Source organism: Typopeltis vanoorti, chromosome 1, assembly GCF_054136105.1.
Source record: "Typopeltis vanoorti isolate ZY-2024b chromosome 1, IOZ_Tvanoo_1.0, whole genome shotgun sequence".
NCBI lineage: Eukaryota > Metazoa > Arthropoda > Arachnida > Uropygi > Thelyphonidae > Typopeltis > Typopeltis vanoorti.
In genome coordinates, this window is record NC_143549.1 from 117,282,746 (window position 1) to 117,309,383 (window position 26,638).

Genomic DNA, 26,638 nt, shown 5'->3' on the forward strand with positions numbered 1-26,638 from the left:
GTATCAAAAATCTGGGAAAGTCTAATCAGGATAACTCATTAATTCATATTAATTTTATGTTATTTAATATTATTAATTAATATCTTTATTTCAATCATGTCTCTGCTTAATAATATTCCCTTTAATACTTAGTGATATAACATCGCGTGGCTTGTTCTATTTTTAAATGATCCATTGTTAGTATTCCACCTTGTATTTTTTAAAACTGTTCTTGTAGTGCCACTGAAGATGGTCTGCAATTTTCAGACCAAAATATTTGGCTAATTAAATATCTTTCTTGTGTTTACGTGCTTATATTATTCAATCTTTATGTCACAAGTATCCTTAAAATATCAAATACTATGTGAATGTGCAAGAGACTTGGCATTGCCTCTGACAAAGCTAATCTCTATATAGGGTAGGTCTCGTCTTAGTAATTTATTCATGTTTCAAAATAAAGTGACAGTGGAATTGGATAAAAGAAATGACAACGCTATGATACTGCAAAGGTATCTGCATCTGGAATTGAAGCTAATAGCATGGGTAGGGGTGGCTGATAAACAGACAGACACTAGAGAATAGTATATAGTGGAGTGGAATCTAGGAGAATAAGGGCGACTAGTAGAGTACCTCAGAGTTTGGTATTAGGGCCACTACTCTTAAAAAAATATATACAGTCATCCCTCTGCTTACGTCCGGGTTCCGTTCCATCCGGCAGGACATAAGTCGAATCGGACGCAAGTCCATACATTAAATCAACAGAATTATATAGGTTAGGGACTTGACCATAATAATTATACTGTCATTTTCATTTTTAAATCTTATTATAAAACTGTACTGTGTGCAACTATAAAACAGGAGAATAATCACCCAAATCTTCCTCCACAATCACATCTTCATTACCTTATCTGTGCGAACAATCAGGCTTTGGCTCTTCTGGTGTAACCTTTGTTTTTTTGATGAAAATGTCTAATGTGCTTTTCGTATTCCTCTTCTTTTCATCATAAATTTGTTCACAACAAGCGAACGCATCATGTACTTTCGTTTCTATTATTAAGTAGCATTCAACGTTGGGGTCCATGTCTTCAGCCATTTTTAGAACATCGCTAAACAACATTTCTGCAAGACCCTTAACTGTAAATTGTTTTAACTACCTGTTCCTCTTTTCGTTCTTCCTTTTCTCGTTTTTTCCTTTTGTGCAACAGTTGTTCCTCCAGTTTGACAATTCTTCGTTGGTTATCTCTTGAGGGGAACTTTCTATGAGTTGAATTATGTCATCATCATCATTCACTTCGAGATTTAGATTGTTTGTTAGGCCCACTATTACAAAAACTTTCAAAATCATGCACAAACCTTTTTAATGTATTTTTCCATATGCCACTCATACATTGAGAGGTCATTTCATCCCAAGCCACAGCAATATTTTTAATAGCATGATAAATATTGAATGTTTTCCACAATTGCATGAGAGTCTGGTCATTTAGTTCAGTAGCAGAAATGGCTTGTGAAAAAGCTCTCCGTATATAATAAGCCTTAAACATTGCAGATCTCCCTGATCCATCAGTTGGATCAATGAAGTAGTGTTTGGAGGGAGAAATGTGACCTTGAACTTGGTGAAGATCACCGCTATAAGAAGTATAAGATGAATTACCTGGAGCATTATCTAGAATTAATAAAATTAATATAATAAAATTCTACATTTTCTTTCACACAATAACTTTTTATTTCACTCGCGATCAACAATTGATTAAGGCATCCTGAAACAATTTTTGAGTCATCCACGACTTCTTATCGCTCTGATAATGAACTGGGAATGTATGCTTCCTAATGTTTTAGAAGATTCGTGGATTCTTACTGTGCTATATCACAAATGTTTCAGTTTATATACAGCCACATTACCCTTAACAGAATCGTAATACATGCATTAAGAGCTTTGAAACTAGGTATAGATTTTAGATTTTGTGGATGAATGTCTGCTTGGGCATTTTTTTCCGAAAAAAGGACGTCTCATCCATATATTAAATATTTGCTGTGGCAAAATTTTCCTCTGTAATAATTTTATCCAATTTTTCCACAAACTCCTTGGCAGCCTTCTCAGCAGTTGCATATTCCCATACATTTTCACATTATGCAGTGCAATTGAATCTCATGAAACAACAGGAAGAAGCCTTGAATTTGTAATCTTAATCGGGTCCTGCTTTCTTCTTCAACATGTTAAAGAGACAGTGCCTTAGTGGTTATGGTCACAGTGCTAAGGGGTATGTCCTTTTGGTTCAGGTCCTCTATCCATGATGCAAGTAGCTTTTCCATATCACCGATAGGACCTTGTTGTTGCTTCGCCACTATTGCTTGCAGATTTAATGAAAGCAGATCCTTTCATAGCCTCTACGATTTTATCCTTATTTTTCAAAATAGGCATCACTGTAGAATGAGACTATCCGAAGTCATGTACGATCACAGTGACGGGCTTGCCAGCTTCATGTTGCATTATAACTTGCAACTTCATTTCAAGCTCAACTGCTTGCCTCTTTTTCTGTGATTCTTCACTAGGTTTTTGATTGTGCATGTAGGAGCCATGTTGCACAAAACATCAAGAAATATTTAACAATAAATACACAAATAAGCCATTTTTCAAACACAAAATCAACAGGAGAACTGTTGAAGACCCATGCCAACTGCCGAGGGAGGTTGCTGCTGAATGCACAGTGGCAACAGTGCTTGCTTTACCTTACGCTCACTTGCATCTTGTTCGAAAGTATAGCCGAAAATGTTATTAATTCCCTTATGGGATCACGGACATATCTTCAAAAGGAAGCAAGTCAAGGGATGGCTGTATATATATATATATTTGGGGGGGGGGGGGGATATTCAGTTGTTTGCTGATGATACAAAACAGGGAGGTGGTGGGGGCAATAGTTATTAAAAGTGATATTTTGCAGAATGATTTAAATAAACTGGCATTGTGTGAAAAGGATAATGATTTTCAATTTAATGCAGAAATATGTAAAGTTATGCACTTTGGGTCAGGAAATTTACATATAGTGTATCATAATGATGGTACTGGATTGTAGGAAATTGATGAAGTTAGGTACCTATTTGGATAGGTACCTAATGATGATGGTGGACAGAGAATTGAAGTTCAAAGGGCAAACTGAAAAGTTGCTAAAACAGCTCAAAGTATTACTTGGAGCTTGAAAAACATGCTAACAAGGTAAGGATAGGGAAGTTATCCCCTCTTCTTAAGACTATTATTTGGCTGCATCTTAACTACTGTGCACAGATTTGGTCACCTGGATTTCTCGAGGATCAGAAGGTCGTAAAGAGGATTCAGAAACGAGTGACTTAGCTGGTGACAGGGTCCTTGGAATGTTCCCTATGCAGATAGGTTGAAGGTGAGTGGGTTACAAAGTTTACTTGCAGAAAAGAGGGAACATGACAGAAATATAAGATATTAAAAAGGGATTTTATAAAAATTGATAGAAAGGAAAATTTTAAATATATGACAAATAGGGAACTAGGAGTCATCCATGGAATGTGTGCAAGAGTATGATTAGTAAGGGTGTGCAGATCAGTTTTTGCATGGAAAGTGGTGAATGAGTAGAATGGATTGCCACAATTATTGTGTTTAATGAGAGGTATGATAGGTTTTGTATATATAATAAGTAGTTTGGGTCTCCCACGATGAATCTGAACTCTAAGGAGATACCGTAAAATAATAATAATGCCAGTCTGGTTGGACAAGTGGTTAGTGTATCTGCCCTCCAAACAAAAGGTTGAAGTCCTGCTATGGACATGGATGTTTGTAAAATTTTTTTAGGTGGAAGATGAAATTCATCATCCAGGTATGAGGCTACTTCCCACTTGCTGGAGGTATGAAGCAGGTTGTAAAAAAAATTCAGTGTTTGGTCTCTAAGGCAGGGTTTCTAGACTTAGTAAATAAAATACTATATAGTCAATAAAAAATAGAAGAAAAAAAAATCCTTACCAACTCATCATACAAATGTACTGTAGGTTTACAAATAAATCTTTCATGGGTCTGAAAGATTGGGACCTGACAGCCATTTTCACGTCCACAATTCAAATCATTCCACAAGTGCTGCATGGCAGTTGCATTCCAATTACTTTATCTATGCATCATCAGCAAATGTTTTATATCGCTCGTCAAATCCTTCCCAATATCGTTAATATAAAGAATGAATAACAGTAGACCAAGAACTAATCTCTAGACTACACCAGTCACCCTAAATCTTGCAGGTACACATTTCTATACATCACTTTCTGATATCTGTCAACTCAGCCATCCTCTTATTCAAGTTAACAGTTTATAATCCAATCCTATATCCTCCAATTTATATGACAGTCTTCCATGCTCTTATGTAGTCAAAAGCAAAGTCCAAAACTATCATGGTGTATCTTCTTCTTATGTCTAGTTCAACCATATAATTGTCATAAAATGTGAGCAAGTTACTCAAACCCTTCCTTAGTAAACCCATGCTGTTTATTGCTAAGTATAGATTCTCTGTCAACCCATTTCTATATGCAAACATTATAAATGTTTCCAAAATCTTCACCATCACTTCAATCAAACTATTAGAGACTTAGAGGCAGTATTACTTGGCTACAATGAAGATTAAATGATATATTATTCATCAAAACATACAAGTATCATAAAAAAGAATCCTTACCTATCACAGTACAACTCAAGGTGTCGAGGCATTTCTCCATGAGGAACATCTTCAGGTGCTTCCTGCAATTTTAAGATCTGAAAATCCACACAGTGACATTTGTCAGGAATGATAAAGTAAGGATCCACTGGACATCTTGGCTGAGTGGTTTGATCACTAGAAGTTGTAAACATAAATAACATAATAAGCTATCTGCGTATTAAGGCATAAGTGCTGGGAGAAACTTAAGTTTAATGGCGTGACATAGAATTAAGAAAGGATTAAAAATAGTATTTAATTCTTCCAATATTTCATCTGTTACAGAGACTTCATCAGGGAATAAAGAATAAGACTTCTAACACACACACACACACACAAAACTAATGAAACATATGGACAAAAGACCGGAGTCCTAACTAGGTGGAGCACCCTATATGGACCACCTGTCAGCAGTCTGGGATGTAAACTGAGATCTTGAAGTATTAGGATTTCCCATATTTTGGGAAGCTTTATGCAACCATGCTTATTCAAATTAGGCCGATTTTTAAAAACAGTAGCAGATCCTACAACAGTCTTTCTCTTTTAAATGTACTGTGATGGAGCATGATGGTTTTTTCCCAACTGATTCTGTGAGCCGTATCTAAAGCATTATCTTCAAGGCCAGACTGACTATAGCCATGACTGCCCACTGGGTCATTAATGGGCTGGGATGTGCAATATACAGCCTCTCCCTGTCAAATTAACCCTGCCTTCCCACAGTGTGGCCCCTTTCCATAAAAGGGACTTTGGCAAAACCAATGAGTATTCCTGATTCAAAGGAATACCTTCTTGAAGAAAATGCCAACTAGACACTAGGTGGAAGATGTTTTTCATCAGTAGCAGATCTGATGAAATACCAAGAATTGCATATGGAAATGGGTTGACAGAGAATCTATACTTAGCAATAAACAACATGGGTTTACTAAGGAAGGGTTTGAGTAACTTGCTCACATTTTATAACAATTTTATGGTTGAACTAGACATAAGAAGAAATACCATCACCCAGTTTATTGCAGGTCTGAAGTAGCATATGCCATGTCTGGTTTAAAGAACAGGAATTCCAGTTTGTTCACCCATTTTGTTCCATACAGTGTTAGTGATACCCTTCAAGGCCATGACAAACATACTTAGAGATGCATCAACTCCTCCATTTTGAGGTTACAGAGTTAAGACAGTGGTGCCACATGCTGGATGCCAGTTAGTGCATGGGCCCAAACCTGTCAGTAATCAGTCAGGAAGCTTTCCGGTCAACTGGTACATAATCCCACTGCCACACTCTGCAAGATCGTGCCTGGAGAGGGTGTCCAAGAAGTAGTATGGTATGTTGGGGGGGGGGGGGGATGTTGAGGCCACGTCAAAGCACGGAGACTGGTTTCTCTCTGTATGGAAGTTAAGTCCAATAGTATAAATAATAAATTACATGTTAACCACAGTAATTAACTTTGATGAAATAAAGGTACAAATATTTCATGCTGAAATTAACAGTATATGATCAGTGTATACAACAAGCAATTCAAAGAAAGTATATAACAGTCGGTGGATTACCAATTAAAACTGTTGCTGTATGCCAGAAATTAATATTAATAAAATATTATGAAATAATTCTTAAAAACTATTTCTTTGATGGTTACATAACATAAGAATCTCCCAAACTTTCGGGAGAGAGAATCATTTTGATTCAGATTTGGCTAATGTAAAAATGCTTCGCGACTTTCTTTGAAAAGGAGTTCATATTTAAACTTGCATCTATGGAGAAGAACTTTATCCCATTGGATATTGTGTTTAGTGTCAATATTATGTTGTGCCAGACACTAAACACAATATGCAGTGGGATACAGCTCTTTGTGAAATCTGACATAACCTGCCAGAGAATGGCTATTTTAGAATCCCCTGATTTTGACCTTTTTTTGCCTCAAGATTTCCTTGTCCCATTTAGTAACTTTCATTTGTTGCAACTACCAGTCTCCAAACACTAGCTATCCAAGTAGTGTGGTCATCTTTCTAGACAGCCTCACCGTCCACAATTCCAACTGGCTTCCTTACTCCAACACCACCGACCAAGCAGAAAGAGAAGCAGAAGTAATGACCTAACACAAATTGTACACCTAAATCCCTGATAACCCTCTTCACTCTCTAAATATGCTGGATATTCTCCTTTAAGATACAGTGTAGAGGTCACCTCTCCTCTTAGCAACTGAGACCACAATATCATACAAGTCTTCTCTCTCACACAGAATGCTCCTCTTCCAACCATTCCCAACCTTGCATTCTCTGGCATCATAAAGAAGCCAAACTGGGATGCTCTCTGGAATTTCTACTCCTCCTTTTCTTGGTCTGACTATTGCATTCACTCACCTAACCCTAACACCTGCAATTTCTGTGACACCAGTGAACATGTCACAGAAATTACTTACTAGTATGAAGGACTTCATTCCCCATTCAACCCATAATACATATCCATTTTCCAAGACTTAGTTCAACCAAAAATGCATCAAAGCAGTCAAAGAAAAAAATTCAGCTTACCACATGTTTGCATCAAGAACTCCAGCTTAATGACCTTGTAGCTTACATCATCCCCCACACTAGCCAGCTTTCTCTTGGTCATTCTTTGCAAGTCATGGTAGACGGCTCCCTCTCTTTGAGCTTCACCACCAATGCTGAAGTGCCTCAAGGTTCTGTCCTATCACCTACTCTTTCTTATATAAATGGTCTACTCACAATAACTACTAATCCCATCCACAGCTTTGCAGACAACAGTACTCATCCTACTCATCTGACAAATCATGCAGTACTCTAACATATAAGACTACAAGATCATCTACAACTAGTGCTTTAACCACTGATCTACATAATATCATCCAACGGGGCAAGGATAACATTGTTATGTTCAATGTCACCAAAACACAGGCTTGCCTTTTCTCATACAAAAAAAGATCCCGGCACACCTTCCCTTACCCTCAGTAATACACAAAATCATACCTTTTTGCTTGGATAACATTTACATCCAGTTTTTCATGGCATAACCACATCACATCACTAGCCTCCTCAGCATTCAAGAAACTTGGCATTCTCTTTCATTCAAGAGCCTATTTTACACCCAATCAACTTTTCATTATATAAATTCCACTGTCAATGTTTAGAATACTGCTCACATGTTTCAGGTGGTGCACCTAAAACTCCCCTTAAAATCCTTGAAGCCATCCAGAGCATGAAATTAGGCTCATATGAAATGATCCCTCTCTAGAAGACTCACTTCACCCTCTATCTCACAGTGCATCAATGCACCTGTGAATACATGAGCTGCAGCTGCCCAGCACCCCTTTACTGTGCAAGTGCAAATAAGCCAAACCTGCTTCTATTCCATCCACCTTTGTCCTCTGGAACAGTTTTCCTAAGCTATAATCCTTAAAAAAACTTCTATCTCGGTCCTCATCTGCACCCCCCCCACACACACACACAGCACTAATGTAACTATAGGTACCTCAACCTCTCATGTATAGGATCAATATATAAAAAAATAAAATAAAGATGTATTTTTTTTTTATGTTCTTCCATGCAGATGGTGGATGATCTTCCTGTCTGTCTATAGTAGGCCAACTTGCAGGAATATGGAACTCTATATACACTTAGAACTAAGAGAGGAGGGAGTTTGTCTTTAGTGGAGTGGATAAGAGTATCTACCCTTATCTGCTGTTTACTCCATTATACTTTTGACATGAATAAATAGCTAAAAACACACATTAATTAAATTATATAGAATAACCATCATAATTAAGCCTTCTGTGAGAAAGGATGTAACGGCACTGTTGGATAAAGCAAGAATGAAGAGCAAAAAGCCAAAGATTGTGTCTCTTGTCACACTATGTACAGTATACAGCACAACCTGTATCAATATACAAGTTGTGCAAAAGGAATGTTGTAGAGTTTGTGAACCTATGGCCTAAGTTTGACAGAAAGAAGGATTTGTATAATGCTGACAGACTACACCTAAATGGTTTTGGTGTTAGGTATCTGAGAGAGAGATTTGGGGACATGCTTTGTATAACCACACAATTTTTAAAAATTTTTGTTTTAACTTATCTAGACATCACTTACATAGTAGAGACAGCTTTCTTTTTATTAGTTTTCTTTCTGGGTTTGAAATTTTGGTAGTATTGAGATATTTTTCAAACCCATAACAGCTTGGAAGTTTCATGGTGCATTGTATGTATATATCCTGTATTTAGCATTTTGTTTTAGCACATAGCAGACAAGAATTGTCTACTATGATTTAGCAAATCATAGCAGACAAGGATTCCTGTTCATCAACTTTGAAGTGTTTATTTACCTGCTATTGCATTTTAATTCTATTCCTACTTTGCTTGTATCAAAGTGAAGCAGGAATTTTTAGCACACATAAGTCAGTATAATCCACTGTATATGAGCACAGACATACTAATTAAGTCCATGCTCATAATCATAATGATGTCCATAGTGATGATGATCTACTGGACTAATTATCTTATGATCTTTACTATGGTCACCAAGATTGCACCTATGACAGGATTAAGATGCAAAACCAATACACAGGCCATAAATATGAAAGCTCTGAAAGATCTTGCAAAGTGCAATTGGTACCAACAGTCTCAACAACTTTTTCTGGCAATCATCAAGAGAATTAAGCAGCAACATTTAAATGTGATAAATTACCTTCTACTCAGTGAGAAATGGAAAGCTTTCTGCCAGAATGTTACTAAGTGGTCTTTAAAGAAAAAGGTAAATAAAAAGCATGCAGAAGTATAAAGAATAAAACTTCTGTGGTAAAAAAAAAAAGTGATGTTATAGAAATGTAAAGAAATTAAACACCTTGCAAGAATGTAAGATAATTATAACACCAGTTCCATACCTCTAGTACCATTACAGCATTCTATGGACTTTCTACTCATGGCTCAAATCAAAAATATGATCCGAACAATTACCACAGTGAGAATCAAATGTGCATGTTTTGCTTATATGCTGGCATCTGTTTGCATTAATTGAAATTTAAACTGTCAAATTACATCAAAATTTTGACTATAAAATGAACAAATTTTATACTTTAGAAGGCATATCTTGTTTTAATCTTTTACTTAGGTGTAAACAAAATTTGTGGGTGAAGTATCTTTACAACTCAGCATACCTATAGGCTCTCTCTCTCTCTCAGCTTACTTGTAGGCAGATTCTGTTGACTTCACTTCAAAACATTAAAAACATTATGGAAAAGGCAACTATCCAGAATAGTTTTGACCTTTGAGATCTCATCAATGAGTGTCAGACCAGTTGTGAAAGATATCTCGCGTAAACTTTATTTGCTTCTGCTTGAGTAAAGGACTAAAACAAGAATATTATTTAGTAAATTTAATATATACTTGACAACCTATTAGCAAAGCTTTCTTCAGCATGCATAGAATTGTAAATACTTTGAAATTCCAACTGTGAGTGCTTAAATATCATTTTCTGGTGTATATATACATATTTGCAAAAGGTGCACATGATATAACAGCCTAAAAATATTTCAAAACCAGTTTCTTATCAACAACTTTCTTCAAAATTGGCCTATTATTTGTTCTCTGATTTAAATAGTTCTTACAAGCACAAAACTGAATTAATCCACCTAATTTTTTGACCATTCTCTGGACCTTTTCCTTGCCATTTTTGCATCAAACAATTATTTTATTAATCTTGCAACTGTTTTTAAGTGTTCATACAATCTGGATAAACTCTCTTTACCAATTCTTAACTCTTTGCTTTGCCAATTCCCTCCAGGCTATAGGAACATTTTCGAAAATTTGGAGAAATGGACAAAGCTAATAATAGTACATATCTACTGAATTTCTGCTCAGGATATAGACTAGTCATTACTAACACCATGTTCCAACATAAAAGACAAGAAAGAGACAAGAAGTTGACAAATTTCAGTTGTCAGACTTGTGTCTGACAACTTCACATAAAGAGAACACAAGAAAGAAAACTAAGACTATCTGACAATGTTATTGTTGATAGTGAATTTTTACATGCTGGTTCAGGATACAAGAGTGCATACAGAGGATTTGAAATATGAAGCAAACGTTATTTAGTACTAAGTAGGATAAAAATTAAATGCAACTACAGATAAACTGTAGGCTTGAAGAAATAAAATTTTCACTTTATAACAAACAACTGAGAAATAAGGGAATAGGACAAGAATCTGTACATAAGTTCTGTATATCTGGAAAAGGCATATGACAAAGTCATAATGCCTTTTCCAGATATACAAAACACGATATGATATGTTATGATATATTGTACAGGATATGATAGTACTACATGAAAAATTTACATCATTACTAATTTCCTATCTACAATTTTCCTCAAATCAGTCTGTTACTTATCAAGACTCCAACATTATCAGATCTCATATTTTTATCATCTAAGGCACTTTGTACCATATCAATCCACCTACATCTTGGTCTTACTCTGGGTCGTTTTCCTGCCAGCCTGGCAGAGAACACTTGTTTTGCTAATCTTTCTTAGTCCATTCTGTTTATGTGACCATACCACCTGAGATTAGCACTGCTAACGCATTCCTGGATGCTGACAATGTCAAGTTCTTTCCTAATATCCTCATTTTTAATATGAAAATGCCATTGATGCCAATTGTTCGTGCCTCTAATTTTTCTCAGGACTCTCATATCTGTGGTCTCTAGTCTTTGATCAAATGTTTTACTTCTAATCCAGCTCTCAGATCCATAACTTAAAACTGGTTTGAACACTGTCTTGCATACAGCTAATTTAGTGTTCTCACTAATTTCTCTCTTATTCCATATGAATTTATTCAGTTGACTTCCCACCATACCAGCTTTGCTGATTCTGTTGTCCATTTCCATATTTAATTTACCATCTTCACTAAAAATCGTGAATAAGTAGCTGAAATCTTTTACTTGTTCCACAGGTTCTCTGTTCACAACACAGTTGACATTTTCCACTATTATGCCTACTTTCAATGTCTTTGTCTTTTTATTGCTAACCTTTATACCATATCCATTACAACAGTTATTCAATTTAGTCATGGAATCTTGCCGACTTGTAATGGATTTATTTAGAAGTATAACATCATACGCATAAAGCAAAGGGCTGACATTAACATCTCCAATTTGGATATCATGTTTAATACCACTTTCCTTCATAATGTGATCCATATAGATAATGAATAACAGAGGGGATAATGTACATCCTTTTCTCATACCAGATTTAACATTAAACCATCTTCCTGTACTTTCAATTCTAACTGCTGACTTACAACTCAAATAGACTAAGTATTGCTTGATATAATGCCACACTGACACCATAAAATTGTAGAGTATTGAATAGCTTATCTCTTGGCACCTTGTCATATGCCTTTTCGAGATCAACAAAACTTAAATACAGATCTTTGTTATATTCCAATGATTTCTCAACTATTTGTCGTAAAATGAAGATATGATCCTGACAGCCACTATTTGGCCTGAATCCAGCTTGTTCTTCACCAAGCTTTTCTTCCACAATTCCTCTCAACTGTTTCTCAAGTATACTTGCATAGATCTTTCCAGGAACACTCAGTAGGGAAATACCTCTGTAATTCTCACATTCAGTTTTATTTCCCTTTTTATATATGGATACTATGAGAGCTCTACTTCAATCATCAGTAATTCTTCCCTCTGTCCAAGCCTTCTGAACGATGCAGTGCAGCCACTCTAAGACTTTTATACCACCATAATTCAGCATTTCTGGTCGAATGTCATCTACTCCTGCTGCCTTTCCACATTTCAAGCCTTTGATGGCTTTTTCTACTTCAAGTATGGATGCGTATTCCTGACTGTATGCCCATCGAGTGTTTTTTACCACTGTGCTATCACTGCTTGTTTCATTTAGCAATTTTTCGAAGTAATTACTCTATACTTCAAGGACATCTTTTTCTCCCGTTTTCATGTTACCTTTATCATCAATAACTCCTTTTACAGCACTCTTTCCTCCATTTCTAAGCATCTTAAACAACCTCCAGAATATCTTGCCACCTTCTTGATATTTGTTTTCTATATTCTTGCCAAAGTCCTCCCATGACTTTTGTTTAGCTAGTTTTACATTTGTCTCTGTAATCTATAAGAGCACAAGCTGACTTATTTGCCAGGAACCTTTGATATGCTTTCTTCTTTTCCTTCACTGCCTCTTTAACTTCCTGTGTCCACCATGCAGTTCAAATTTTTCTATCCTTGCAGACAACTTCACCACATGCTTCTCTAGCTGAATCAATCAGGGTTTTCTTCAAGGCTTGCCACTGAATCTCCAAGATTTGGTTCCTGTTCTCAAACCCTTTCATTTTTCCTTCAATAATCTTTGTGTATTTTAGTCTACAATTCACATCTGAGAGCTGCTCAACTTTTATTCACTTTAAAACTTTCTTACATGTTATTCTTTTCAATATGAAATTCAATTTTATCCTGCTCAAGATTAAATAGTGATCGCTTTCAATTTCAAATCTTCTGTACACTCTGGTATCCTCCACCAGGGAGAAAACATCACTATCAACAATAACATAGTCAATGAGACTTTTCTTATTCCTTGCCTCTTCTCCCCATGTGAATTTGTACACATTTTTATGTTGGAACATGGTGTTAGTAATAACCAGTCCATGTCCTGAGCAGAAATCCAACAGGTATTTGCCATTATTATTAGCTTTGCTCTTTCCTCAAATTTTCCCAATATATTTTTGTATGTCTGACAATCATTTGCTACTCTACTATTTAGATCCCCAACAAGGACCAACTTTTTTTTTTCATTGTGTCAGTTGCTTTCTCTTAAGCCTCAAAAAATTCCTCCACTTCTACCTTAGTAGAACTTTCTGTGGGACCATAGGCACAAATAAGTCTCATTGTCAAGTTCCCCATTCTCATATTTGCCGACATCACTCTACTTGAGACTGCCTGCCATTCAAGAAGATTAGCCTCGTATTTAGTGTTGAATACTATGGCTACTCCTTTTCCTTGATTGTCATTGCCTGAATATAACATTTTGTATTTATTACTCAGAAAGATCTCGCCAGTTTTTTCCTTTTTTGTTTCAGTCACCCCTATTATGTCAATCTGGTACTTATCTAATTCCTCAGCTAGCTCCATTTCTTTGCCATTCAGGCTTCTTATGTTGATAGTACTGATCTTTAACTCTGGTGATGTTGAGTTGGGGTGTGTTTTCAGATTTGTTCCAGTAGCTGACTTTTCGCTGTTCGCCCTGGTTCCCTGGCGAAAACAACGGGGGGGCCTTGTTTAACCAGGCGATGCCCCAGCTGGCATGAAATTTTGTCATGTTGTACCATCATTTTGTATTTTGGTTTAAGCCGATAAGAATACAATTTGGTCGGCTAAACCCCAAATTGCCAGCCCTTCCTCGTTCGATTTAAGACAAGCGTGTGCATAATCTCCACTTTTATTATCTATATGGATCACATTATAAAAGAAAATGACATTGAACATGATTTCAGAATAGAATATATCAAAACTAAACAAATCCAGTACTAGTCACAAGGATTCTTCAACTAAATCAAATAGCAGCCATAATAAATTTGATATGAAAATCAGCAATAAAAATACCAAAACTATGAAAATTGGAAACATAGAAAACCAACTGCATTCCCAATGGAAAATCCACAGAACAAGTAAGAGATTTCAACTATTCAGGTGTAATTCTTAGTGAAGAGGACAGATGAAAGAAAAAAAAAAAAAATAAAAAAATAATAAGCAAAGCTGGAATAGTGGGGAGCTAACTGAATAAATTTATATGGAATAAGAGAGAAATTAGCCAAAGCACCAAACTAGCAGTATACTAGGATGTTCAAACCAGCTTCGAATTAAGGATCTGAGAGTTAGTTTAGAAATAAAGCACTTGACCAAAGACTAATATGAGTTCTGAGAAAAATTAGGGACATGAACAGAATCAATATCACATTAAAAATGAAGATATAAAAGAACATGACGTTGTTAGCATTCAAGAATGTGTGAGAAGAGCTACTCTAAGGTAGTATGGCCACTTAAGCAGAATAGTTGAGGAAAGATTAGCAAAACTAGTTTGATGCCAAGATGGTAGGAAGGAGACTCAGAGAAAGACCAAGGTCTAGGTGAATTGATTCAGTAGAAGGGCCTTAGAAACACAAAATGTTAGATACAATATTGGAGTGCTGATAAGTAACAGACTGATTTGAAGGAAAACTTTGATAGGAGAGTAATAAAAATGTAAGCTCAATCATATAGTGCTGTCATAGTAGCCTGAACATCCCTTGAGGGTACATATAAGGAAATTGATAAATATGGCATGAAAATTAGCAATAATAAGACAAATTAAAAAAATTGGCAGGAACATAGAAAGCATTGAAGTGCATTATTAATGAATAACTTAGAACAATTAAATATTTCAACTATTTACACACAATTTTTTATTGAAGATGGCAAAGTAAATATGGAAATAGACAATAGAAGAAACCAAACTAGTATAGCAGGGTGCCAGCTGAATAAATTTATATGGAATAAGAGTGGAATTAGTAAATAACTAAAACTGGCAGTACATAAGACAGTATTTAATCTAATTTTAACTTATGGATCTGAGTGCTGTGTTAAAAATAAACAGTTGATTAAAAACTACAGACCACTATGTGAGTTACGAGAAAAATCAGAAGTGTAAATGGATGGCATCAATGACAGAATGAAATTAAAAATGAAGATATTAGGAAGAAACTTTACATTGTTAGCATTCAAGAATGCATCAGCAGTTATTATTAGGTGGAATGATCACTTAAATGAAATGTGGGAGGAAAATTTAGAAAATGTAAGTGCCTGATAAACAAGGAGCCAAGAATAAGACTCACAGGAAAACAAAGATCTAGGTGGATAGATGGAGTTAGAAGCACTGCAGAAGAAAAATATATGATCTGACAAGTGAAAGACTAATCTGGAGGAAAACTGTTGACAGGATTTTAGTAATAAATTAAACTTAATTATTTGGTACTGTCAATTGGAGGACGCATATCTGGAAACCAATGACGATATGCTGCAGAGAAATTTAAGATGAAATATAACAGAACTAGTAGAATGGAATATAATTAATAAATTAAGGAGAAACATAAGATTGTTATTTTTCTTCTCAGATTTAGGGATAGAACAGTTTTCAGGTCCACAATTTGATTAAAATATACTATCTTAATCATTTAAATTGTGTGGTATCAAATCGTATAGAGCTTGCATTTTCAACAGTCTGGTTGTTGTCACTTGTATTCTTGTTCCTTTGTGCCAATGGCTCATCACATACCTTTTGTTTAATCTAAAACTTAACTGATTTTAAATTTTTACTGAAAAAAATAAATAAATAAAAAATAAAGGAAACAAAAAAACTTGCCTATCAGATATATGCACTAACCAAAACACATTGCAAAAAGCACTCAAAAGAATGGTTACTATTATTACAAGCAAGGTCCAAAAAGCAATGTCCTTTTTTAATTTATGTATTTTACAAATTCTTGATAGTTTTTCTTATAATACATGTTTAACAATTGCCTTTATTAAAGAAACTCAAAATCTGTCATCTAATATGTCCCTGTATAAATAAAAATGTTAAATCTACAAAAAAATGTTTCAAAAGAATTTCTAATAAATAAAATAAAAGGGTCATTCATTTTTGACCACCATATAAAAAGGAAACTGCATATGTGCAAATCTCTTGGTTCTCTCATTGTACTGTTAACTATGAGAGAACCAGAAACTGTTTAATCATTCATTGTGTCATAATTCCTTGCCCTAATGACACGTGCCACAAGCAAAAATATTTGAGAACCACACTAATAAAAAATAACCTGAAGAATCAGATAAGATGGTAGACATATTTGATTCATGATGAATTTTCTTCATAACTGTACCATCTTTCTTTTTTAAAATTATGCTTTTCAAAAAATAGTAATGTTGGGGATAGTAAAGCTGCAGTTTTAAATGTAATATCATTAGATAAATTTCTTGATAAATGGTTGCTTTTTCTATGCTTCACATGATATCAATTTTTGGAATACGATAAGGAGTAATGACAAAACCAAAACTTTTTCTGAAATATTTTAGTTTCAATCTGGCTCAGAAGATACCGTGAAAGATTACTGAATTACTCATTTACTTGATATTTTTATCTTTTTATTTATTTATTTTTTAAACTTTTAATCAAGAAGTCACTGGAATTTTTTTCTGTCAGACATTCCAGCACTCTAAAATCAGCTATCTGGTTTTTCTTTTGACAGCCCATTATTCTCACTGGAAGCAAATCACTTCATGGAAAATTTTGAAGGATTCCTGTCTCGATTCCTGTCTAAAACTTGCAATCTGAAAGAACAGATCAAAAATATTTGTTATCTGAAAACAACATTTCCGATAAACAATTTCTTTCTCTCTCTCCACATCAAAAATAAAATCCAGTATGGCAATGCCAACAGACAGAAAACTACTTAAAATAATAATTAATTAATTAATTTGTTCTTAACAAAAAACTAGAAGGTGAAATTTCTTTCAGAATCAATCAACAACCTACCCAAACTAGATGCTACTATCCTTTTCCCACTGCTCAAGACAACTTAGCATTATTCATATCCTTAAAAAGAAAGTATTTGACATTATGAAACAAGAGAATAAAATGAAGAACTTGGGTTGTTATTCCATTAATTCATTCTTAACAGTTGTCCAAAGAAGTCTCTGCAAACCTGCTATTCAGATAAAAACCACCTCTCCCAGATATTAACATCCAATCCAGAGACTATTTATTCCATGTAGTGGTAGGCTATCCACCAAGACTATATATTACCATAAGAACCTATCAAAATGCTGCTCATTAATCTATCGAAAATATTTACCAACTCTTAAACTTAACAAAACACAGAAACCAACCCTTTTCAAAAACACCTGAGCATATAAAATTCGTTGCTTGTGAGTTTGTCAAATGTAAGTCAGACAAATTATGGTAAAAATTTCGAGAATTATATTGCGTGCTCTTTTGTATATATGCATTAGTTCTGCTAACTGACAGCTAGTAGCTTCTTCAAAGTAAGCTACTAGCTATCAATTAGCAGAACTACTCAGATTCATGGCTGTTGTGAAATTTGACAATATAATAAAAATCTCAGTTTTTCCAAGAATATTTATACTGTCAAAGCATTCCACAATATAAATTCATTCAATCTTATTTTCTGCTCAGTGGCATTTAACACTTATAATTTTTTTTTTTTTTTTTATCACTTCAAAGAACATGAAAATCAGTTTTTTTGGACTGGAGATTTTTTATTATTGTACATAACAAAATTCATTGGCTGTTTTAGATTTAAACAATTACCAAAACTGGGAGGATTAAAATAATAATCATAATATCCATACCTGTTACACCGTCTTGGTAAATTAAATCCTTCAAAACCTGGTTTTACATGTATTTTTGGCACAACTTCTCTACAGCTGCGACACTGAATACTTATGATGGAAGCTTTAGCTCTAATATTGGATGTTGCGATAATAATACCAGGAATCTTCACTAATTTTGATATGTATTCAGACTTAAAAAAAAAAAAAGAAAAAAGTACATATATAAATAAAATATTAACACATAGCTAATTTATGTAACATAATAGACATATTACATTGCTTTCTTTTGACTGTAAGGCCTATATATTTGAATATTTCACTTGAAGACCAATACCTAAATACTAAAAGATATTCTGAGATAGTCATGGGAAACCTGACCTTGGAAATGGTTTAATGAATTTTCGATTTATCTTCACTTTGTCAGGCATATTGTTATATCATAATCCAGTAAATATCTAAACCTACTAACATAATTTTTTAAAAATACATAACAGGCTGCTAAGTAAATATAAGAATTCAAAAGACTTCATAAGAATTTCATTCAGAAATCATGACAAAGGAATAATTAAAAATTAGAAGTTGAACTAGTGAATCTTCAGGTCTAGCATAAGTTTTATGTTAAAGTCATGCATTTAAAATATTTTAAGATAATATACCCATCTTCAAAATCAGAAAAGATTTAGTTTGGCTTCGTTTTTCTTTTCAATAAAGAAAAATCAAGGAAGAGAGTACAATATGGCATTGCACTTCATAAAAACATTGTATGTTAATGGTGATCACGTGACTGACTGTGAGACTATATAAATAACTGCAGATCACAGATATAACATACTGTCTATTCAGATGTGTATTACCTGTTTTTATTAATATGCATTTGGAGCATCTTATCTGTAACTGTACATGTGGATTTTTTTGTTGCCATATTTATTTTGTTTACATTCCTATGTTATAAGTAGGTGCAGAAATTCTAGAATCCCTAAAATGTTCTTTCTTAAGATTTTCAAGATAAAGTGGTTTCCAGGAAAATAACTGTTTCTGCTGAGGAAATAAAGGAACTGTGTCATTCGAGAAGTCCAGATGCAGTTAAGAGACAATGTTCTTTATTTTCGGTGGCATATTTTGGACCCAGATATAATGTGATTTAGTTAATTATTTCTTTAGATTCTAAAATGAGATACTGTGGTTAAAGCCCAGAATACTGTATGTTACATTTATGTATTTTAGTTTTATTAAACTCATTTGTATCATTTTTGTATATAACAGTTTGAAGATTCAATTTACTTAAATATTGAGGAAGTCACAATTAATATTTAAGAATAAGAAAGAATTATCATAGCAGTATACACATATCTAGGATCTTATTTCTGTGCTTTGATTTCAGTATAGAAATCTGATACCATATAGCCCATTTTTACAATTGGCATAATCGATAACCAGGAATTAACTTTCTACAAATAATAATAAATAAAATTTTTACAACTGGTGCAGCCAACAAGATTTAATAGTTAAAAATTTTCTAGATTTGAAAGTAGTGAAGATGTTGTTTCTTTAAACTTCTATTTTATTTATTATTATTATTTTATAAAGTGTCCTATACATGGGACAATCTGATTCGGCAGACTGTGGGAAGGATCTCACAAGTATTTGGATAATTTATTTTTTTAATCCAGTTCAATATTGAAAAAAGAAAATAACAATAAGTTGCATTTTTCTAAACAATGGCATAAGAAGCTATAAGGGAAGAATGTCAATAATGTATGGGAAATGGTCAAGGAATGCTTAAGAGAAGTGTCAAACTGCATACTCACTCAGGGGGGGGGGGGTAAATCAAGTGGAGTTAATGGATGGGTTGCCAACATGAAGCAGGAGCTGTAAAAAAAAAATTATGGAGGAAAGATAAAGAAAAGGTGATCAACATCATCATCATCATCATCATCATCATCAAATTCCTGCCATGTACCCTCAAGGGGTGTACAGGATATGACAGTACTACATGAAAAAATTACATCATTACTAACTTCCTATCTACAATTTTCCTCCAAATCAGTCTGTTACTTGTCAAGACTCCAAGATTATCAGATCTTATATTTCTATCGTCTAAGGCACTTTGTACCGTATCAATCCACCTATATCTTGGTCTTCCTCTGGGTCGTTTTCCTGCCAACCTGGCAGAGAACACTTGTTTTGCTAATCTTTCCTCTCCCATTCTATTTAAGTGACCATACCATCTGAGATTAGCTCTGCTAACGCATTCCTGGATGCTGACAATGTCAAGTTCTTTCCTAATATCCTCATTTTTAATATGATATTGCCATTGATGCCATCTGTTCACGCCTCTAATCTTTCTCAGGACTCTCATATCTGCGGTCTCTAGTCTTTGGTCAAGTGTTTTACTTCTGACCCAGCTCTCAGATCCATAAGTTAAAATTGGTTTGAACACAGTCTTGTATACAGCTAATTTAGTGTTCCGACTAATTTCTTTCTTATTCCATATGAATTTATTCAATTGACTTCCCACGATACCAGCTTTGCTGATTCTGTTGTCTATTTCTATATTTAGTTTACCATCTTCAGTAAAAATTGTGCCTAAGTAGCTGAAATGTTTTACTTGTTCCACAGGTTCTCCATTCACAACACAGTTGACATTTTCAATGATTCTGCCTATTTTCATTGTCTTTGTCTTTTTATTGCTGACCTTCATACCATATCTATTACAACAGCTATTCAATTTAGTCAGAGAATCTTGCAGACTTCTAGCGGATTTATTTAGAAGTATAACATCATCCGCATAAAGCAAAGAGCTGACATTAACATCTCCAATTTTGATATCAGGTTTAATACCACATTCCTTCATAATGTGATCCATATAGATAATGAATAACAGAGGGGATAATGTACATCCTTGTCTCACACCAGATTTAACATTAAACCATCTTCCTGTACTTCCTTCAATTCTAACTGCTGACTCACAACTCAAATAAAGACTAAGTATTGCTTGATATAATGCCCCATTGACACCATATAACTGCAGCGTATTGAATAGCTTCTCTCTTGGCACCTTGTCATATGCCTTTTCCAAATCGACAAAACTTAAATACAGATCTTTGTTATATTCCCATGCTTTCTCGACTATTTGTCGTAAAGTGAAGATCTGATCCTGACAGCCTCTATTTGGCCTGAATCCAGCTTGTTCTTCACCAAGCTTTTCTTCCACATTTCTTCTCAACCGTTTCTCAAGTATACTTGCATAGATCTTGCCAGGAACACTCAGTAGGGAAATACCTCTGTAATTCTCACATTCAGTTTTATTTCCCTTTTTATATATGGGTACTATCAGAGCTCTACTCCAATCATCGGGAATTCGTCCCTCTGTCCAGGCTTTCTGAACTATGCAGTGCAGCCACTGTAAGACTCTTATACCACCATACTTCAGCATTTCTGGTCGAATATCATCTACTCCTGCTGCCTTTCCACATTTCAAGCCTTTGATGGCTTTTTCTACTTCAAGTATGGATATGTATTCCTGACTGCATGCCTGGTCAGTGTTTTTTATCACTGTGCTGTCATCACTGCTTGTTTCATTTAGCAGTTTTTCAAAGTAATTACTCCATACTTCAAGGATATCTTTTTCTCCTGTTTTCATTTCACCTTTATCATCTCTAATTCCTTTTACAGCACTCTTTCCTCCATTCCTAAGCTTCTTCAACAACCTCCAGAATATTTTGCCACCTTCTTGATATTTATTTTCTATATTCTTGCCAAAGTCCTCCCATGACTTCTGTTTAGCTAGTTTTACATACTGTTTAGCTTTCTTACATTTGTCTCTGTATTCTGTAAGAGTAAAAGCAGACTTATTTGCCAGGAACTTTTGATATGCTTTCTTCTTTTCCTTCACTGCCTCTTTAACTTCCTGTGTCCACCAGGGAGTTCTGATTTTTTTATCTTTGCACACAACTTCACCACATGCCTCTCTGGCAGAATCAATCAATGTTTCCTTCAGAGTTTGCCACTGAATCTCCAAGGTTTGATTCCTGTTCTCAAACTCTTTCATTTTCTTTTCAATAATATTTCTGTATTTTAGTCTACAGTTTACATCTGAGAGCTGCTCAACTTTTATTCGCTTTAAAACTTTCTTACATGTTATTCTTTTCAATATGAAATTCAATTTTATCCTGCTCAAGACTAAATAGTGATCACTTCCAATTTCAAATCCTCTGTACACTCTGGTGTCCTGCACCAGGGAGAAAACATCACTATCAACAATAACATAGTCAATGAGACTTTTCTTATTCCTAGCCTCTTCTCTCCATGTGAATTTGTGCACATTTTTATGTTGGAACATGGTGTTAGTAATAACCAGTCCATGTCCTGAGCAGAAATCCAACAGATATTTGCCATTATTATTAGCTTTGCTCTTTTCTCCAAATTTTCCCAAAATATTTTTGTATGTCTCACAATCATTTCCTACTCTACTATTTAGATCCCCAACAAGGACCAACTTTTCCTTTTTCATTGTGTCAGTTGCTTTTTCTAAAGCCTCAAAAAATTCCTCCACTTCTACCTTAGTAGAACCTTCTGTGGGACCATAGGCACAAATAAGTCTCATTGTCCAGTTCCCCATTCTCATATTTGCCCACATTACTCTACTTGAGACTGACTGCCATTCAAGAAGATTAGCCTCGTATTTTGTGTTGAATACTATGGCTACTCCTTCTTTTCCTTGATTGTTATTGCCTGAATATAACATTTTGTATTTATTGCTCAGAAAGATCTCACCAGTTTTGGTCTTTTTTGTTTCAGTCACCCCTATTATGTCGATCTGGTACTTATCTAATTCCTCAGCTAGCTCCATTTCTTTGCCATTCAGGCTTCTTACGTTGATAGTACCGATCTTTAACTCTGGTGATGTTGAGTTGGGGTTTGTTTTCAGATTTGTTCCAATAGCTGACTTTTCGCTGTTCGCCCTGGTTCCCTGGCGAAAACAACGGGGGCCTTGTTTAACCGGGCGACGCCCCAGCCGGCATGAAATTTTGTCATCAATATTACAAAATATTACAATAATACAAAACACAGGAAACAAGAATGATCAAATTAGATTGATAGAAAATGAGAACCAAATCAGATTGATAGAAAATTAGTTAAGCATGCCAAAGAAAATCTTCAAAATGTTTGCTATGCAGTGAGTAAAAGCAAGAATAATTATAAAAGGTTAACTTTAATCAACATCGATTGCAAAAAAAAAATTGTTCTAAGTGATCACTCTGCACAGGTATTATCATTCAGGTGAAGATACTGTAGTTGCTGATGTCACAGAGACTGACATGAGAAGAAGACAAACGGAAAATGTTCGGCATATTGAGAAACTTTTGAATACGATAGTGGAGTTCGATGACACGTCAGCCCACGTATTATGAGAACGTGAAAAGAACTAGCAGTACCTCTAACCAACCTGTTTAAGTGTTTCAGCTCTGGCAATGTTCAAAGGGAATGGAAAGAGGACAAGATAGCCATTTACATAAAGGCATCTCCAAATCAGAAGCAGTAAATTATAGGCCAGTTAGCATCTCAGGAGTGGTGGTTAAGGTTTTGGAAAAGTTGGTTAAAGGTAGAATTCAGGAATGGACATACAGGTATATGATACTCAAGATAGCAAGTAGCAGGACAGATTTATAAAAGGTAGATCTGCCTTAGTAATTTATTCACGTTTCATAATAGTAATAGCTCAATTAGATAAGGTTAATGGCTACACCATGAAACTGATGGACTTTGCAAAGACTTTTGACAGAATACCACAAAGAAAAACTAATGGCGCAAATGGGAATGAATATGAAGCTGGCATCATCACAGATAGGGAAGTGGGTGACAAGCAGATGACAAAGAGTAGTATGGTGGAGTGGAATCCAAGAGAATGAAGGTAACAAGTAGGATGCCTCAAGGATCTGTACTAGGACCACTACTGTTTAAGTTGTATATCCACGATATATGGAACGATTTGGGGGGGGGGGTAAAGAGAAGAAGTATTCAGTTGTCTGCTGATGATGGAAAAATGAGAGCAATAATTAATAAAGATAATTTCAAGATCTTGCAGGATGATTTCAATAAATTGGTAGTATGGCAAATGCTAAATGGTTGTCAGTTTAATGTGACAAATTGTAAGGTTATGCATGTTGAGAAGAAAAGATTATACAGTGTGTATTACAAGGATGGGACTGGAATGCAAGAAATTGAGACTAGGGATTTGGAATGGGCAGAGAGGTCAGAGGACACATTACAAAAGTTGGCAAAACAGATCACCGGATTACTTTATATTATAGAACATACTGACTAAAAAGTTATTATCCCTTTTTTTTTATAAGACTATGACATGTCTGCATTTTGATTAATTGATTTGGTCACAAGGTTTCTGCATCAAGTGGTGGAGAGGATCCAGAGTGACAAAGAACTGGGGAAGGGAAGACTCCCTATGAGGACAGACTGAAGATGTGTGGGTTGCGAAGTCTAGTTGATAGGTGGAAAAAAGAGGAAATGATAGAAACTTATAGGTTACTAAAAGAGTTTTAATAAGATTGAAACAAGAGAAATTTTTCAATATGTAACAAATAGAGACAGAATAAGGGGTTACTCCTGGAAGTAGTGTAAGAATGTGGTTAGTAAGGATAAGCAGACTAGATTTTCTAATTGGAGAGTGATAATGACCGGAATAGACTGCCGGGGTAGTTGTGAGTGCCCTGACTGGAAATATGTTTAAGGAGAGTATATTAGGTATTACATGCATAATGGTTGCACTGCAGCGAATTCTTCCCTCTCCTACTCTGGCCAATTTGTACATGGTACATTTTTGGAAATAAAGCACTTAACAGCTATGTCAAACCTTCAATCTGGCTATGCTATGTAGATGATATATTTGCCATTTAGACCCATGGGCAAGATATTTGAGATTTTGGTAACCTCACCTTAACAGCCAACACCATAAAATTCACTTCCCATTAGAAAAAAATCAAATAACTGTCAGCTTTTTCTTGACACATTAGTCTCTCGCCTTGCGAATGGTTCACTAAATTGCTTTATTTATAAAAAGGCAACACACACCTGAAAATTATCTGCATAAATGATCACATTGTTATCCAGCCCAACAGCATGATATCTGAAAAACACAAACCCGCAGACCAGGGATATTTGTTCTAGTGATGTGACCCTTGTCACTGAATGCAATATCTTTGCAACAATTTTTTGGTTAATGGTTACAGAAAAAATACTTACCTTTTTCCTCTCCAAAACAAGAGCAAATCACCGCTATTACTATTTGTATAGAATAATAATAGTAATAGAATAGAATAGTAATCCATGGAACATCTAAAGAGATAGCCAAAGTACTGAAAAAAAATACATATATACATATATATATATTGTGAAAAGAGTTGAATGACTTAAACCGAGAGTTAGGTAAAAGGGTTTTAACAGTAAAACAAGACTAGTTTCGGCTTATAACAGCCTTCATCAGGTGACATTATAAAAGAAAAAACACTAAACACTGAAGGTTAAAAAAACTATGAACAACATAGAGAGTCTCTATACATAATTAGTATGAAAACGTTGTAGTTGTATTTAAAGCTGTTCTTTCATTTGTTGCATTGTTAGGAGAGTGTGTGTGCTTGCAGCATCATGTGAGCACCAGTACATGATTACAGCTGAATGACTATCTGGGAGGTTGTAGCTCAAGTTATTTAATGTTCAGGGTTGAAGATGATTTCCCTAGATTCTATGATTTTGCTCTCCAATTCATCATGGCAACGAAAGATGTTAGTAGATCTGTCCCAACGGACTGTATGACTTGGGGTTTCATCATTAGGATTAGCCAAGAAAAGGATATGGCTTGATAAGGCACTGGCTCACTGTCTCTATATATAATATTGCTTATATATAGAGACAGCTATACAATATATAAGCAATGTCCTTCACGTGTTCCTCCATGTGTAATTCAATAGATTTGTCTGTCTGGCCAAAATAAGGAATATCACAATCACCCCAAATTTTGTACATGCCAGTGAATTTAAGATGATGATGACATGGTTTTGGGTGGCTTATTAAGGAGCGGATTTTTGGAAGTGGAGTGAACAAAGTTCTGATATTGTATTTTTTTAGAACCTTGGCTAATTTTTGTGAAACTGAACTTATGTAAGGAATAGATATAATGCCTTTAAATGTATTTATTTCTTCTGTGTGTTGACTAGGAGGACTAAGAAGGAATTTTTCAATAATTCTTTTAGAATATCCATTAAGTACGAAAGTAGTTTTGAGATAGTTGATTTCTTTTTGAAGTTCATTTGGGTCATCAAGAAGAGAGCAAGCTCTATGTCCCAAGGTAGAAATTATTCCAAGTTTTTGGGGAGGGAAGTGATGGGACTGACTATGAAGATATCTGTTGGTATGTGTAGGCTTTCTATACATCGAAATTTTAAGTTTACCAGAAGACCAGATCAGTTTCACATCCAGGAAAGGCAGGGAACCATAAGTTTCAAGCTCTGCTGTGAACTTTATACTTGGATGTCAACT

The 26,638-nt window shown here is 34.9% G+C and overlaps 1 protein-coding gene across 2 annotated transcripts in view; it reads right to left on the reverse strand.

Annotated features, from left to right (window-relative positions):
• Positions 1 to 26,638, reverse strand: part of Mcm5 (Minichromosome maintenance 5) — a 288,604-nt gene that overhangs the window by 216,799 nt on the left and 45,167 nt on the right. For both annotated transcript variants that reach the window (XR_016548356.1, XM_090393095.1), the window contains exons 4-5: positions 18,104 to 18,276; positions 4,665 to 4,820 (exon numbers count right to left, since the gene is read on the reverse strand). Coding sequence is in view for 1 of the 2 variants with exons in the window: in XM_090393095.1 (XP_090249221.1) it covers positions 4,665 to 4,820; positions 18,104 to 18,276 (329 nt within the window). In the remaining variant the exon portion in view is untranslated. The remainder of the gene's footprint in view (positions 1 to 4,664; positions 4,821 to 18,103; positions 18,277 to 26,638) is intronic.